The sequence below is a fragment of the Tiliqua scincoides genome, chromosome 9 (genome assembly GCF_035046505.1).
Source record: "Tiliqua scincoides isolate rTilSci1 chromosome 9, rTilSci1.hap2, whole genome shotgun sequence".
NCBI lineage: Eukaryota > Metazoa > Chordata > Lepidosauria > Squamata > Scincidae > Tiliqua > Tiliqua scincoides.
The window spans coordinates 2,241,239-2,256,693 of record NC_089829.1 but is presented as its reverse complement, the minus strand read 5'-3'; the positions used below and the strand labels follow the sequence as shown (position 1 = coordinate 2,256,693).

General features: G+C 59.8%; 1 protein-coding gene across 13 annotated transcripts in view; it reads right to left on the bottom strand.

Annotated features, from left to right (window-relative positions):
• Positions 1–5,331: 5,331 nt before the first annotated feature.
• Positions 5,332–15,455, bottom strand: part of HSPG2 (heparan sulfate proteoglycan 2) — a 79,570-nt gene continuing 69,446 nt past the window's right edge. For 11 of the 13 annotated variants that reach the window (XM_066637750.1, XM_066637754.1, XM_066637757.1 and 8 more), the window contains 18 exons: positions 15,237–15,353; positions 14,330–14,414; positions 13,530–13,674; positions 12,692–12,791; positions 12,225–12,334; positions 11,940–12,048; positions 11,509–11,607; positions 11,188–11,409; positions 10,683–10,927; positions 10,306–10,477; positions 10,057–10,173; positions 9,891–9,947; positions 9,611–9,689; positions 9,258–9,336; positions 8,352–8,422; positions 8,157–8,240; positions 6,831–6,934; positions 5,332–6,509 (listed from right to left, as the gene is read on the bottom strand). In XM_066637750.1, coding sequence (XP_066493847.1) covers positions 6,337–6,509; positions 6,831–6,934; positions 8,157–8,240; positions 8,352–8,422; positions 9,258–9,336; positions 9,611–9,689; positions 9,891–9,947; positions 10,057–10,173; positions 10,306–10,477; positions 10,683–10,927; positions 11,188–11,409; positions 11,509–11,607; positions 11,940–12,048; positions 12,225–12,334; positions 12,692–12,791; positions 13,530–13,674; positions 14,330–14,414; positions 15,237–15,353 — 2,168 coding nt within the window. In that variant the 3' untranslated portion in view covers positions 5,332–6,336. The remainder of the gene's footprint in view (positions 6,510–6,830; positions 6,935–8,156; positions 8,241–8,351; positions 8,423–9,257; positions 9,337–9,610; positions 9,690–9,890; positions 9,948–10,056; positions 10,174–10,305; positions 10,478–10,682; positions 10,928–11,187; positions 11,410–11,508; positions 11,608–11,939; positions 12,049–12,224; positions 12,335–12,691; positions 12,792–13,529; positions 13,675–14,329; positions 14,415–15,236; positions 15,354–15,455) is intronic. The other 2 variants (XM_066637752.1, XM_066637763.1) reach the window with 1 other exon arrangement.

Sequence of the window (15,455 nt, the reverse complement as noted above, 5' to 3'; positions counted from 1 at the left end):
TTTTCTAGGCTGAAGAGGCCCAAACGCCGTAGCCTTTCCTCATAAGGAAGGTGCCCCAGCCCCGTAATCAGCTTAGTCGCTCTCTTTTGCACCTTCTCCATTTCCACTATGTCTTTTTTGAGATGCGGCGACCAGAACTGGACACAATACTCCAGGTGTGGCCTTACCATCGATTTGTACAACGGCATTATAATATTAGCCGTTTTGTTCTCAATACCCTTCCTAATGATCCCAAGCATAGAATTGGCCTTCTTCACTGCCGCCGCACATTGGGTCGACACTTTCATCGACCTGTCCACCACCACCCCAAGATCTCTCTCCTGATCTGTCACAGACAGTTCAGAACCCATCAGCCTATATCTAAAGTTTTGATTTTTTGCCCCAATGTGCATGACTTTACACTTACTGACATTGAAGCGCATCTGCCATTTTGCTGCCCATTCTGCCAGTCTGGAGAGATCCTTCTGGAGCTCCTCACAATCACTTCTGGTCTTTACCACTCGGAAAAGTTTGGTGTCGTCTGCAAACTTAGCCACTTCACTGCTCAACCCTGTCTCCAGGTCATTTATGAAGAGGTTGAAAAGCACCGGTCCCAGGACAGATCCTTGGGGCACACCGCTTTTCACCTCTCTCCATTGTGAAAATTGCCCATTGACACCCACTCGCTGCTTCCTGGCCTCCAACCAGTTCTCAATCCACGAGAGGACCTGTCCTCTAATTCCCTGACTGTGGAGGGAATTCCCAGGTGGGCGCTTGTCCTGATGGTTGTCTGGGGGCTGGTGGCAATGGGCACAAAGGCTGCTGGGGGGCGTGTCTGGCCAGCAGTGTCCAGAGGCCCCCGGCTGGCCTTCCAACGCTTGCCAGTTCCACATGGGCAGGCTCAGCTGAGCCTGAGGGTGCCTCACTGAGGTGTCTCTGGCAAGTGCACATGAAATGCCTGTGGGAGGGGCACCTGTGGCTTGCCCGGGTGGTCTGCTTTTACCAGTAGAGATGAGAGAAAGTGGTTTTATTTTTTCACGAATTTCAGTGTTTTCCAAAGTTAGACGTACAGAAAGCAGCGTTATGTGTTTTTATTCAAAATTGACATAATAACAATAACTTTAAAAGTACTAGGTGGGTGGCACAGCATCAGCAAATGGACTGAATAGTCAAAACTGAGAGTTTTTTGCAGATTGTTGGTTTTTTTTACAAGAATGAGAAGTGCAGAAAGCTGTTATGTGTTTTTATTTTGTTATTACCATTCTCTCCCACCTCTTGATTCATGCTGGGGGGGGGGAGGATGCAGCATCTAAGGAGTGGATTCTGGTGTACATAGTTGTCAAGGTTAGTCTCCAGGGAATGGGGCTTGAGCAAGCAGAAGCTTGAGTTACATCTGAATCCACTTCTGAATACATCTGAATACTGGAGTATTGTGTCCAGTTCTGGTCACGCATCTCGAAAAAGACATCGTGGAAATGGAAAAGGTGCAAAAGAGAGCGACTAAGATGATTCCTGGGCTGGGGCACCTTCCTTACGAGGAAAGGCTACGGCGTTTGGGCCTCTTCAGCCTAGAAAAGAGGCGCCTGAGGGGGGACATGATTGAGACATACAAAATTATGCAGGTAATGGATGGACAGAGTGGATAGAGAGATGCTCTTTACACTCTCACATAATACCAGAACCAGGGGACATCCACTAAAATTGAGTGTTGGGAGAGTTAGAACAGACAAAAGAAAATATTTCTTTACTCAGCGTGTGGTTGGTCTGTGGAACTCCTTGCCACAGCATGTGGTGATGGTGTCTGGCCTGGACGCCTTTAAAAGGCGATAGGACAGATTTCTGGAGGAAAGATCCATCATCGGTTACAAGCCATGATGGGTATGTACAGTCTGAGATCAGCTGGTCGCTCATCATGAGGGTTGGGTAGGAATTTTTCTGTCATCTGAATTGGCCGTGGATGGCAGTTTTTTTTGTCTATCCAGACTGACGAGGGGGAGAAAGATGTTCAGAAGGTTTCATGCATTAAAGTTGGTCACTTGTGTTTAATAAAGTGGCCCAAGTTAAACCCATGTACATTCTACGCATGCCCAGAATGACAATGCTAAGTCTGGCCTTCAGGAGCAGCTGCCTTCTGCTTGAGGGGGGACATGATTGAGACATACAAAATTATGCACGGGAAGGATAAAGTGGATAGAGAGATGCTCTTTATACTCTCGCATAACACCAGAACCAGGGGACATCCACTAAAATTGAGTGTTGGGAGGGTTAGGACAGACAAAAAAAAATATTTATTTACTCAGCATGTGGCTGGTCTGTGGAACTCCTTGCCACCAGGTGTGCTGACAGCATCTGTTCTAGATGCCTTTAAAAGGGGATTGGACAAGTTTCTGGAGCAAAAATCCATTATGGGTTACACGCCATGATGTGTATGTGCAACCTCCTGATTTTAGAAATGGGCTATGTCAGATGCAAGGGAGGGCACCAGGATGCAGGTCTCTTGTTATCTGGTGTGCTCCCTGGGGCATTTGCTGGGCCTCTGTGAGATACAGGAAGTTGGACTAGATGGGCCTATGGCCTGATCCAGTGGGGCTGTTCTTATGCACTTCCAGATTGCCCCACTGTCTCAGCGACTCCAGCTGTCCCATCACAACCCTGATGGGGAGCAGCTATTGGCACATGGCTGTAGGTCTGATCCTCCAACTGCACCCTCCCCCCCCATCAAGGCACATGGTTGGCTGCCCCTCACAGGATGAGGGCCTCCCTACCCTGGGGTGATGCTGTCCAAAATGGTGTGGCTGAGGCTGTAGGGGGAAAGAGATAGCCCAGAAAGGGAAGGGTAGGGCTCAGGGCTTTACAAGGCACTCAGGGCCATGGATGAGAAGACTCTGGACAGGATACTGCTTTGCTCCCCTGGGGCTGGGGCAAACCCAGGGAAGGTGGAGGAGGTGGGAAGGTGAAGCATCTCCTTTCTAGAACTCCGTGGCCTGGTGGGGAGCATCCCAGTTGTTGGGCCAACAACACCCGCTTTTGTTTCCATCCCTCTTTCCCTGGGACTTGGACACCAAGGGGGTGCATTCCTCTTGTGGCAACCCTGCTGGGACACAGAAGCTTATAACCTGTAACAATTTTTTTTTGGCTGCAGTAATTAACCAGAGATCCTTGAGCACATGGGATGCACAGCACAAGGTGGGCCTGGCCCCCCCCAGCCGCCCTGCCAGTTTCCTACTTTCTTTCCCTGTCTGCAACCACAGCAAATCCAGGTGCTGCCCCCACTTGGAGGCAGTGGCCTTAGTTCTGGTTATTTTCTTGGACCAAGAAGAAAAATGGCGGAGGGAAAGATAGGTGTAGAAGAAAGGGGTAGGCAGAAGAGGTGGCTCCACTTTGCAGGCTGGCACCCAGATCAGAATAGGTGGATAGCAGTTCCAGCTGCAGCCAGTAGCTCTCCAAAGTGCTGCTGGCAGCTGCGATAGCCTTGGCCACCCTAAGTTATTGGTTGGGGGTCAGGCAGTGCCTTGAAGCTCCCAAGTGGAATTAACACACAGTGAGGCGAGCAAAGCAGCCTCTGCTCTTCTTTGCCCTGCCAAGCTGAGCTCCTGGCCTCCGTTCTTGGGGCTCTCATCTGGTGTGCTGGGTCTAAATCAGACCATGACCAAAGGGGGAGCTGGCTGTTCAACGCTCCCGATCTGGCATGGCTCATGGCACAAAGGCACATGGGAACGTGATGCACAGGACCGCTGCTGGACCCCGAAGGGCTCCGAATTTCTTGCTGTAGAAGCCTCAGTGGCCTGAAGGGGGAGCAGCGGAGGCTTCTGCCACAGCTACGCCGCTGGCCTTGTAACAGACGACGGGGAGGGTGGAGGCCCGACGTCTGGTTCCTGTTCGTGCCGCTGGGAACGAGGGGACATGGGGCTGATCCGACGACATGCCGGGTGCCTGCGTGCCCGCAGGGAGAGTCAGCCCGGCCCCGACAGGGTCTGCGGTGGCCCGAGGGCCTCGTCCGGCTGAGGTCAGCAGGTGCCCCGCTCTGCCGCGCTCGCCCGCGTTCTCTCCGTCCGGCCCCCGCCGTAGCGAGCCTGGTCGACGAGTGCAGGCAGGCGGACCCTCCACGGGGATGGGGCGGCGCGGCGCTGCTGTCCCACGGAGACCGGCGGCACTACTTCGTGACTGCGGGTGCCGACCGCCAGCTGACCATGCGGGCCGCCTCGCCCCGCGCGTTTCTCCGCAGTTGCGGGGCTGAACACGCCCGCCCGCCGCGCGAAGGGCTCCTTCCCTTGCCGCCGCGGGCGGTGCGTCCCCCGCGACCTAGTGTGCGAGGGCAGCCACGCGGCGCAGCAAGGGGGGGCCTACCCTGCTCCTGCCCGCGCCCAGCCCCGCAGGGCCTCTGGGAGGAATTTTACCCCGGGCGCAGTTTCTTCGGGGCCCTTCCCAAAGGGGGGCAAAGCGGGGGGGGGGCGCTGGAATAGTCTTCAGAGTGCAGGGCTGCTGACTGCCCGCTGCAGAGCCCTGCGGGGCAGCGCGGAGAACCCGAGAACTTTGCCGTCGAGGACCGGGCCAAACAAAGGCGCGGCTCCGTCTTGCGTCCTGCGCGCACCGAAACGGGCCTCTGCAGCAGCTGCATCCCACGCAGCTTCTGGGCAGCAGCTCCACGAGGCCCGGAGTGCTGGTCGCAGCCCGTTTCCCCCCAGATCTGAAGGAGGGGCGCGTCCGCCTTCCCGGCCCAGCGCGCAGGGCTTGCCAGGAGCTGCAGCCACAAGCTCGTGCTGTCCCCACAGCCCCTGCGGGCAGCAAGTCCGGGCGGATCGGAAAACGCCGCATCCCAGGAAAGTTCTGGGCCCCCTCCTACGCACCGGCCCCGCCCGCCCCAGGCCAGGCCTCCTCTGCCGTGAGCCCAGGAAAGCCGCTCCCCCAGCAGGTACGGGCCACCGCCAGCGCCGTCGGGCTGCCCGACGCCGGCCTCTTCTGCGCCTTCCGCAGGCGGACGCCTCCTCCTGCTGGGCTCGCTGGCGGGCGGCAGGGCGCGGCCGGAGCCCCGCAGAGCGGGCTTGCAAAGGGGCCCCGCGGGCGCCGGCATGGCTGCCGCCTCTGCACGTGACCCCGCTCGGAGCCAGCGAAGACGCGGCTGTGCGACTCGCCTCTGCCCCGCGGGGGGGGGCGAGGCTGGCAGCCCCCCAAGCGCTGGCGCGGCCCGCGAGGAGGAGCCCGGAGCGCCCAGCACCGGGGCGCTCCGCGAAGAGGCGGCCTCGGCCTTCTTTGCCCAGCCTCCCGCGCTTCTGCTGCCGCAGCCGACCCCCTCCCGCAGCACGGAGACCCCCGCCGCGCTGCCTCGCCCAGGACGGAGCCGCAGACGTCTCGCAGGGTTCAGCACCATTTATTTCCGCAAGTACGGAGGGCGGGGACGGCGGGCGCGGGCCGAGCAGCAGCGCCCCTTGCCGACGGCGGGGGCGAGCCCCTAGCTGAGGGGCCGAGGAGCCCTGGCCAGCGCCGCCCAGAACAGGCATCTCGGGCAGGGGCCTAGGGGTGCGCTTGTCCAGCCAGGACCTGCAGGGCTCCCGCGCCCAGCCCTGGCGGCACTCTGGCTCCCCCTCCAGGGGGAGCCGGTGGGTGGAGGGGGTAGCCCTACCGAGTGGCCAGCACAGCACTCTGCCTGCCTCCCTGCCCCCATTTGGAGAGAGGAGCGTTCTGGTCCTTGCAGGGGGGGGTACACCAGGCAGCGCCAGCACCCCACCGGGTGGGTAAGGCACTGAAGAGACGGGAGAGGAGGGCAGCCACTGCCCCCAGACACAGGGCAGAGCTCCAGCTTCACCTGTGCCCTCCAAGCAGCAGCTGGGCAGGCAAGTGGGGGGGGGCAGCTGGCAGCCTGGCCACACACAGCCATCTCAACCACTGCCCCGGGGCGCAAGAGACCTCCTCTTCTGGGGCAGGCGCAGCCAAGGACTGCATCCTGCCCACTATCACAGCTGAGCTCTTTGGGGCAGGAGTGGGGAAGCAGCATGGCAACCCCACACCCCCACGCTGGGAGGCGTGTTCCATCAGCACTCCTGCTGCGCTGTGGCATGGCTCTGCACAAGTCCTGTTATGCGGTGCTCCGGTTCTTCCTGGTGCTGGCTATGCCGCCCCCTCTCTGTCCTTCCTGGGCATGAGGGCTGGAGGGCCTGCTGCTGGTCTGCCACTTGCACAAAAACACAGCCAAAGAACCCTCCCCCCCTCTTTTTGGTAGCAGCAAAGCATCATTTTTTTGTTTCCTAAAAAAAATTCATAACAATAATAATAAAATAATGATAGGAAGGTCTCTTGCTTGGCCTGAAGACAAAATCACTGCCAACAAGGAGCCCAGTGAGTGGCAGAGGCTGGCCTGGCCTACAAGGGGCACTCCTGGGTGCGGAAGCTGGCCTCCACCTGGTGCTGGAAGTCGATCGGCTGTTGCGGCTGCTGGCCAGGCCTCGCGTTCAGCAGCACCACGTTCTTCAGGCAGCCGTTGATTCCTGAGCGGTACTTCCCTGCTGTGAGGGCCTGGATGTGAGGTGCTCCTCCTGTGGACAACAAGGACCCAGCCCCCCAGGTGCTCAGTAGCTGGACAGGCAGATGGGGGCTGCTCTCCCACCCCACCCCCAGCATAGCACCTGGGCTTCAGCACCAGCAGGCCCTCCCTTCCCCCTACCCTTGGGCCAGACCACACCACCTGTCCATCACCACATGGGCCTTCAAGGCACCTGTGGCATGCTGGGTGATGGTCAGCATCCTGGCTCAACTGGCAGGTGGGCCAACCCCACCCTCTACCACAGAAATGCTCCTGGGCCTGCAGGCCACCCGGCCCGGCCTTTGCACAGCCTTCCTGGATCATTGGGGCTCACCTAGATAGACATGGCCTCTGGTGTTCACCATGACGTTCTTGCCAGGGGACTCCCCACTGACCATCTCCTCGCCATCCACCTGCAGGAAGCCCTTTTTCCCTTCCCTGAGGACAGAACAGCCTCCATAAATAAGGCATGGCAAGGCGGCACCTGCATTTCAGCCCCCAGGAACAGAGTAGGGGCCCTGGCACACGGAAGTCAACTGACCCAGGGGAGACACTACACCCATTTCTGGCAGCCCAGGAATGGCTCTCCAAGGAGTGCCAAGGTTTGTTCCCCTTCTCCATGGGCACCTCCAGCTCCCCAGACCTCCTCTGAGAAGCTGCACCCTCCCTCAAGGTACCCCCCTGGGATGCTCCTCTGGGATGCCACAATGCCTCCTCCCCCCCAGACCAGTGGCTCCTGACCAAGTCTTCTGCAGAGATTGGTGAGTGCCCACCCACTGGGCGGCTAAGTCCACCTGTCTAGGTGAAGGGGTGGAGCAGTCAGGACGGGGCTTCTCCTTTCCCAGGTCAGGCAACCCTATGACATCACCAGCCCTGACTTTCTGAAGAACAAGCACCAGGGTGCAGGGAGGGGGCTGTTTCACCAGGGCTGCTGCCAGAGGCTGTGGCTGGGGTGTGAAATGGTCGCCCCTCAGTAAATGCTGAAGCCCTATGAGTGGCCAGCCATGGGGCCTTTTATCCAGAGAGAGCTGTTCAGGGCCATGAGTTGCTGCTGGCCCTGCCAGTCCATGCCAGCCTGCATCGGCCTTGGTGGTTTGGGTGGTTGCTCTGGAGCAGCTGCCTGGCTCCCTCTGCTTGGCAGTGCCAGTCCCAGTTGTGCCAAATTCCTCCTCTGCGGCTGACCTCTCAGCCCCGACCAGGTGTATTTCACCAGACGTGGCTTGTGGCACGTCTTCCTACTTCTTTCCCTGCCTTTGCTTTTGGGTTTTTAATAAACTGTCTATACTGGGATTCTGTATATGTCTGGTCCATTTTCAGTCGTGTGACTGTCCAGCTATGGCAAGGTGCTGAACACAAGCCCTGGGAACTGCCCTCTCCTGGCTGGGGCGGGAGATTTTCCTCAGATCCCTTCTCCCGGCCTGGTTTCCTTAGACTGGGATAACAGCTGGGCATCTGACCACCACCATCCTCTCCATCCGGCCACTGAACCAGAGGAGCTAGCAGCAGGAAGGGGTGTGCTGAGCGTCTGCTGCTCCTCTTGCCAAACATTCTTTCTGCCAGTCTGGCTTCCCTCAGCGTGTGGGGAGGATCCCCCACATTAGATCCTCCCAACCCATGGCCAAAACATAGCACCGCCCCTTTGCCCTGCTGCTCTCCTCACCGAATGGCCATCACTCTGTGCCACTCGCCATCATCTATGGGGTCTTCGGACAGGATGTTGGCCTCCCCGCTTCCCAGCTGGTAGCTGCAAAAGACAGGTTGTCTTTGTCATGGAGAAGAGACAGGGCTGTGGCCTACTGCACCACAAGGGAAGGCGGCTCTGAGAAGAAGGTCACAGCACTGGTGCCCCACTCACCTGAACACCAGGTGTCCATCCTGCAGCCCAAGGCTGATGAAATCCTTGGCCTTTCCACTCTCCCCGTCCTTCTGTGGGGGAGGACAGAGCAGGTGTGACCAACAGTTGCCAGGGAGGCAGAGTGAGAAGCCCCCCTGGCAGCTGGGGCTGCTCGTGGGTGTGATTCAGAGACCCCAGGAGGGATGGGTAGCCGCTCTGGGCGCTCAGGCCTGCCTCTCTGCTGCTGGCACAGCAACCCTCCTGCCTGCAGCCTTCTGGGCATCCCCTCCCACCGCTATGCACACTCCCTTCCCCGCGCTATGCAGTGCAGCATTCTCACAGTGCCACAAACCTCAGCCACATGCTGAGCAAGATCCTCTTCCATGGCAGCCTGGGGAAGGAGAGAGGGAGAAGCGGCAAACACCATGCACATGAGGCCTCGGGCTGCAAGGGTGGGGGCAGCCCGCCTGGGGTGGCCAGGAGCAGCAGCCACAGGAATACTTCCCCAGCCACGCATGACATGCAGGAGTGGGCCACAGCATGGCAAAGCATCAGCAGGCAACAGTGGGGTGCCACACCCATGTCTCGCAGCAAGGCACAGCCGACCCACATACAGTCATGCAACTGGTGGCAGCAACCAACCCATCCCCATGGTCTGAGCTCCTGTGCATGCTCTCTTGGCCCCTGCTGGTCTCACGAGTCACCCGCCCCAACACCTTCTCTCTCACCAATGCTGCTCCAGGAAAGAGGCCCCCCCAGTGCTGCCCAACCCCAAAGGAGCCTGCTGGATGTGGCTGGCTCCCGAGGCCCCACCAGGGCCGATTCCCATCTCTTCTCCCTCCAGCCCCAGCTTGCCAGCCTCCAAACACGTCTGGCCGGGCCTCATTTCCAACAAAGGCGGGTCCCCTCCCACTGGCATACACTCACCACGCCCTGCCAGAGGAGAAGCCCGCTGGGCGAGGTGGTGCGCACCTCCATCTCTATCGTCTCTGGCAAGTCAGGGAGGCTATGAGGAGAGGAAAGCACGAGGATGGTGAGGGGAAGAAGGTCGTTAGGGCCCCCAGCACGGGGTGCTGGCTATAGAAATGACCCTACCCCCGCCTTGGCCTGATGCTCCCACCTGCAGAGGTCCCACCCCCTCCTGGTGAACTGTAGACTCCCTGCCCCCCCCCAGCCCTTTTCCTCCTCCTGTATAACTGATGGCTTTCCCGGGACTGCCACTCAGGGTGGGCCTGGCATGGGGGGAGGGGGATGACACCAGCCCTCTGGATGATTCTCACCTCCTGGGAAAGGTGTGCTGGGGAAGTGCCACGTAGCCACCATCTTGGAAGTAGGCGCCGTACTGCCCCGGAGCATCTGCTGGAGGGAAGGTGAGAGTCGGGCAGGATCTGCAAAGGGCTCCCAGGGCGAGGAGGCCATGCTGGGCGGAGGCTGGGGGAGTGGAGCTGGGGCGGGAAGGCTGCTGCCAGAGGTGACCTTGGGCCCCCTACAAGGGTGGGATGAAACTGGGGGTGGGGTGGCACTCCTTCCCCCCCCCCCAGAGCAGGGTCCCAGCCATACCCTTCTCCCCGCTGCCCTCTGAAGTCCAGTCAACGTTCAGCTGGGGCTGTGCAGCATCTGTGGGCAATAGACGTGCAGGGAGATTATGTGCAGCTCTGCGCAGGGCGGGCCTGGGGGCAGAGAGGCCCTTCGGCTGAGTTCTTGCCCCCACCTCCCTTGGGCTCACCGTGTTCGCAGTACTGCCCCAGGACGCCTGGTGGGCACACGCAGACGGCCTCCTTGCACACGCCCCCATTGAGGCAGGGGTGCTGGCACCGGTCCTCAGACACCTCGCAGCGCTCACCTGCAGGGAGAGGAGCCTGGGGAGATGCAGTGCAGTGCACAGGAAGGGGGACCGGCCCCTCCTCAGAGACCAGGGGGGTTGGGGCCGCCCACTGTCAGGAGTGGGCCCACCCCGCTCCCTCTCCTCCCTCACCTTGGTAGCCATCCAGGCACAAGCACTGGAATTCAAACTCGCCAGTGGGTAGGCACTTGCCCCCATGCCGACAGGGCCTGCGGTCGCAGGGGGAGTTGTCATAGCACTGCGAGATGCTACGGCTCTCCAGGAAGCTGTAGGAAAGGTCCACTTTCTTCCCGTTGATGGACACCTGGTGGTGGGGGGAAAGCACAGCCATGGCCTCCCTTCTCTTGCAAAGCAGCCAGGAATGGGGCCACAGCCCCTGCCCTCCTCCTGCCTGCCTGATCCCCTTGTGTCCCATGGAAGTGGCAACCCAGCCCTTCCTTCCAGCCACTTGGCCCTGTGCCTGCTCCAGGGGTCTGCTCCCCTCCCCTCCCCTCCCACCCAAGGTTCACCTCCCCGATGCATCCAGAGAAGGGGCTGGAGACGTTGGCAGCCGCTGGCAGCTGGATGGCCTCATCCACCCCACCCAGGTACAGGGACGTGCGGAGGTTGAGGCCCTGGCTCTTCCCGGGCGAGGACCTCTTCACAGGCCGCTCGTCATCCACCTGCAGGGTGCCGTCCTTGTTCATGCGCTCAGCCATGACCCTGTGCCACTGACCCAGCGCCAAGGGTTTGACGCTCTGCAGGATGGCTGTCCCTGAGAGAGAGAGGTAGGCGGACTCAGGGCTGCGAGGAACAGGGAGCTGGGAAGGCTGCAGCAGCAGCAGCAGCAGCAGCACCATGTGGGGGTGGCCCTGTGCCACTTCGCCATCCACACGGGAGGGTCTTTGAGGTGCCCCCAGCGAGGCCTCCAAAAGCCTTGCGGAAAAGCTGCTGGGGCAAGGCCAGAAGTGTTTCTGCCAGGAGGGAAGGCAGAGTAGGGGGGCTGCCAGTACTACGCAGCAGGGCCACTCTTACCTGATCCCAGCTCGTAGCTGAACTCCAAGTGCCCACCGGCCATGCTGAGTGAGACAAAGTCAGCCCCCGGGCCCCCATTGCCCCCACTGAAGAGGATGAGGCCATCAGGGGAGAGCGGCTTGATCTCCAGGTCCAACCGCAGCTCGTAGTGGATGTTGGTGAGGGGTGGGTAGGAGATGAAGGCACCGTCCCCATGGAAGGAGGGGGTGGTCACTGTGGCGCCTGTGGCACAGAGAAGGGGGAGTGGCTGAGCTGGGGCTCCCCTTGGCCACGCACCCCCCTCCCACACACACTGCAGGCCACTCTCCCCCCTGCACTCACCCGCTGTGCACCTCTCTCCGTACTTGCCCAGCAGGCAGCGGCAGACATAGCCCTGCCCAGTGGCTCGGTTCACGCAGGTGGCGTCGGGGCCGCAGGCCTCTGAGAGGAGAGCAAGCGTCAGCCCTGCCTCGTGCAGCTCCTCCAGCCAGGCCCGCAACTGGCCTGGCCAAGTCGCGTCTCCCCCAGCAGCAGTTCCCCTCCCTCCGACATCTTGGAAGGGAAAGGGTGTCCCTCCAGGCAGGGTGACCCATACGGCAGGACCCTCCCCAGAAGAGGCTGCCTTTGCCAGCGTCTTGGGGGGGGCATAAGCCTGGTCACAACTGTTCCACATGGACTGACTGAGCCACGGGTAACCCCCGCCCCCGGCTCTCTGGCAGGAACAGAGAAGGAAGAGGTTAGCCAGGGTGCTATGGGGGCTTGAGAGGCCTTACCTGGGTGGCAGCGCAAGGCCTGGGGGTGTTCACAGTTGCTGCCAGCAAAGCCCTGGGGACACTCGCAGATGTAGCTGCTGCTCTCTGAGTTCCTGCAAGTGCCTCCGTTCTGGCAGGGGGGGAAAGGAGGGGTGAGGGTCACTGCCTCCAGACTAGCCATTGCCCATGGGCCTCAGCGGGGTAGAGGTCCCATGGACAGGGGGCAGAGCATGGGGCCCACCAGCCTCCCTCTGTTGTGGCTGCCTCCCCCCTCCCCAGGCTGCTGCCATGACTATGGAGAGCTACCTGGCATGGCTGGTCCTGGCAGGTGGGGCAGCTGGAGACTCCATGGGCCTGCAGATCAAAGTCCTTGAAGATCACCTCCTTCCCTTGGACGAGCAGCTGGCGGACGCATCCTAAGAGAGACGGAGAGAAGCATGAGGTGGAGACATGTCAGGGAGGGGGAGGAGTTGACGAGTAGTGGAACATGGCCGTTGGCGGGGCCACACACACAGAGGATGCCCGTGGGACTGCCAACTGGCTCCAGCTCTCATCTTAGTGGGGACCCCCTGCAATCAGCATAGGGGCTCAAAGGACAACTCTGGCCTTTTCCCAGTGAAAAATCAGACTGGTGAGCCGACTTGCCTGACTGCCTCACCTCCGTGGAAGGCAGCATGCGGTGGGACACCTGGAGACAGGCAGCCACTCTGCACGATTAGCACCCCCACCCCCAAGCCCAGCCCATGTGCCCTGGCCTCCAGGGTTGCCCTCACCTATGAAGCCACTGCTGAGGCTTGTCTTGGCAATGGCTGCATAATTTGGGTACCCGCCCAAGTAAAGGCCCTCGTTGAGGTTCAGCCCTTGGAATCTGCCCTGGGGACAGAGAAGAGAGAGTGTCAGTGAGGTGGGTGCTCTGCAGGCACCCCGTGTCCCGTCCCCCCCACTCGTGTTTCCGTTTGGGTTGCTCACCATGCATGGCCACAGGCTGGGTGACCTTAAAAGCAGCCTGGGCAGAGGAAGAGGAGCAGAGGCTGGCCAGGACAGGATCCAGTATGGCTAAGGGGAGCCTTCGAACTCAGAGCCTGGGCGTGCTGTACACTGTGCACTAGAAACACAGCTGCCCATGACCCTTCAGAAGCCTTCCAGAGTGGCCATCCCCACTCTGGCCAAGAGGGTGCAGGGCTGGGGAGGCCCTTGTGCTGCTGATGTGGGCCCTTCCCACTCAGCTCAGTGGCAGCAAGGGGTCCCTTTCGGCAGGGGACAAGAGTCATGTGGACACCAAAGCTGGCAGGCACCAGAAACTTGGCCCTGGTGCTGCTGCCCAGTGCCGCCAGTCTCCTTGAGAGCCTGCTTGGCTTCAGGGCCACTGTGCAGGGAAGTAACAAGGGGTGGGAGGGAGGAATGGTTCCTCCACTTCCAAGGAGAGCCAAGAGGAAGGTAGAGCCCTTTGCACCAGCTCCGGTGATGGGCCAAAGCCCACAGACGGCACAGCTCAGGGGCCTCTCTACCTAGTCCAGCTCCACCTGGGGCCATGGAGCCCCTGCTTGCTTCAGCCCTGCATCCTTTAGGAGCTGTGCCACAGAGCAGCTGCTAGCCCAGTCCACCACTCACCTGCGACGTGCCATTCACTGGAGGGTGGTTGTCCAGCACCAAGGAGCCCTGGGTGAGGTTGCGGTAGAGGCGGACTGTGTGGAACTCGCCCAGTTTGAGGATGGAGGGATGCCGAATTGTGGCCATACCAGAGCCAGCGTCAAACCTGCAATTGCAGGCAACTTTGAAGAAGGGCTAGTGCCTTCCCCTGCTGCCAGCCCCCTCAAGTTTGGCCTGTAAAGACAGTGAGGCACGTGGGCGTGTCTCACTGCAGATGGCACACTGTACAACTCAAGCAGCGATACTGACCGTGGCTGAATGCCGACCAAAAGGGCAAGCTCTGAGGCTGGCAAGGCCATGAATCCCAGAGGGGAGGCTGGCTCTGCCCCTGGTGTTCTGCAGTGGGCTGTGCCAACTCTCAAATGGACACCGCCCATGCCTTCCCCTATACACAGAGGGCACCTCCCAGGCCCAAGAGGGCCAGTTGTGCCTTGTAATTGTGCCAGTTTGTGCCTTGAAGTTGTGCCTTGTAGTTGTGCCCGTTGTTTACCCTGCTAATTGGGTAAGAGGCACTTTTTCAAGTGGGCGCTCCTTTTTTTTTTTTAGCAGGGGGAGAGTAACTGGCCCACCTCACCCCAGCACTGTCTGTTCTAGTGGCTGTCTGCTGGTATTCCTTTGCATCTTTTTAGATTGTGAGCCCTTTTGGGACAGGGAGCCATTGAGTTATTTGATTTTTCTCTGTAAACTGCTTTGTGGACTTTTAATTGAAAAGCGGTATATAAATACTGTTAATAATGATAATAATAATAACAGTCCCTCACCTGAGCTCTGGCCGGCCCCCCACCAGGCCAAAGGACACAAAGTCAGCACCTGTGTTCTTCTTTTGGCCGTTGTACAACAGCAACCCTGCAAAAGCACAGGGGAGATGAGCAGGCACCAGAGCACCTGCAATGTCTGACCAACATGCCGAAGGCTGCAGGCAAGTGACACCAAAGCACCCCCGCCCCCCACCTGCAGGCAGCAGAGTGGCAGAGGCCCAGCTCCATGCAAAGGGCAAGGCAAGGGGATATCTCTCCACAGGGTGCACCCTACCTGCACAGCATGTGCCCATCACTTTGAGGCCTATAGGGTGGATGGCCAGAATATGGCTCTGGCAGAACCTGAATGCCATGCACCCCCAACCACACTGCCATCACGGGAGGAGTCACTCGTGCACACTGTTCCTGGGGAGGGAGAAGGAGCTGCCCCTTGGACGGAGGGTGGCCAAGCGAAGGACAAGGCATGGCCTCAGGATGCAGGCCAGCTAGTTGGGGTTAGGCAGGGCAGGACTTCCTAGTGAGTTCACTGCAGCTTCCCCAGGGGAAGCTGGACACTTGGGGGGCACACTGTTCACAACACACACACACAGAGCTCTGCTGCTGAAAGGGTTAAGAGGCCCAAGAGGAACTGTTGGGGAAAAGGAGCAGAAGCGGCACAGGCCCAACTTACCTGAGTAAAGCACAAGAGCTGGACGGGGGGTGGGGAGAAGGAGACAAAGGTGGGCAGTGAAGAGAGAGAGAGAGGTGGGGGAAGGCGGGGGGAAGACAGAGTGTTGAGTGAGAGAGGCCAAGGAGATTGCACTGGGCTCCATCCACACAAGAAGGGGGGGGTGGGGTTCACAGTCAAGGCTTTCACCTGGGGGGGCTCTGATAAGGGGCAGCAGGAATGCTCCCAAGGCCCTCCTCTTACCATCGGGTGTGTCAGGTCGGAAGGTGATCTCGATGGCGAATGTCTTGTAGGCGTCTTTCATGGTCGGCAGGATGAGGTAGGACTGAGGGTTCTGGGTAAAGTAGGGCACCACCCGCTCTGCAACAAAGGGAAGGTCAGGCTGTGTACAGAGGCCACACCTCTCCTGGCCCCTTGAACCAAGGAAGGCCCAGCCCCTGGGGAGCTGCCCTGCAACCAGGG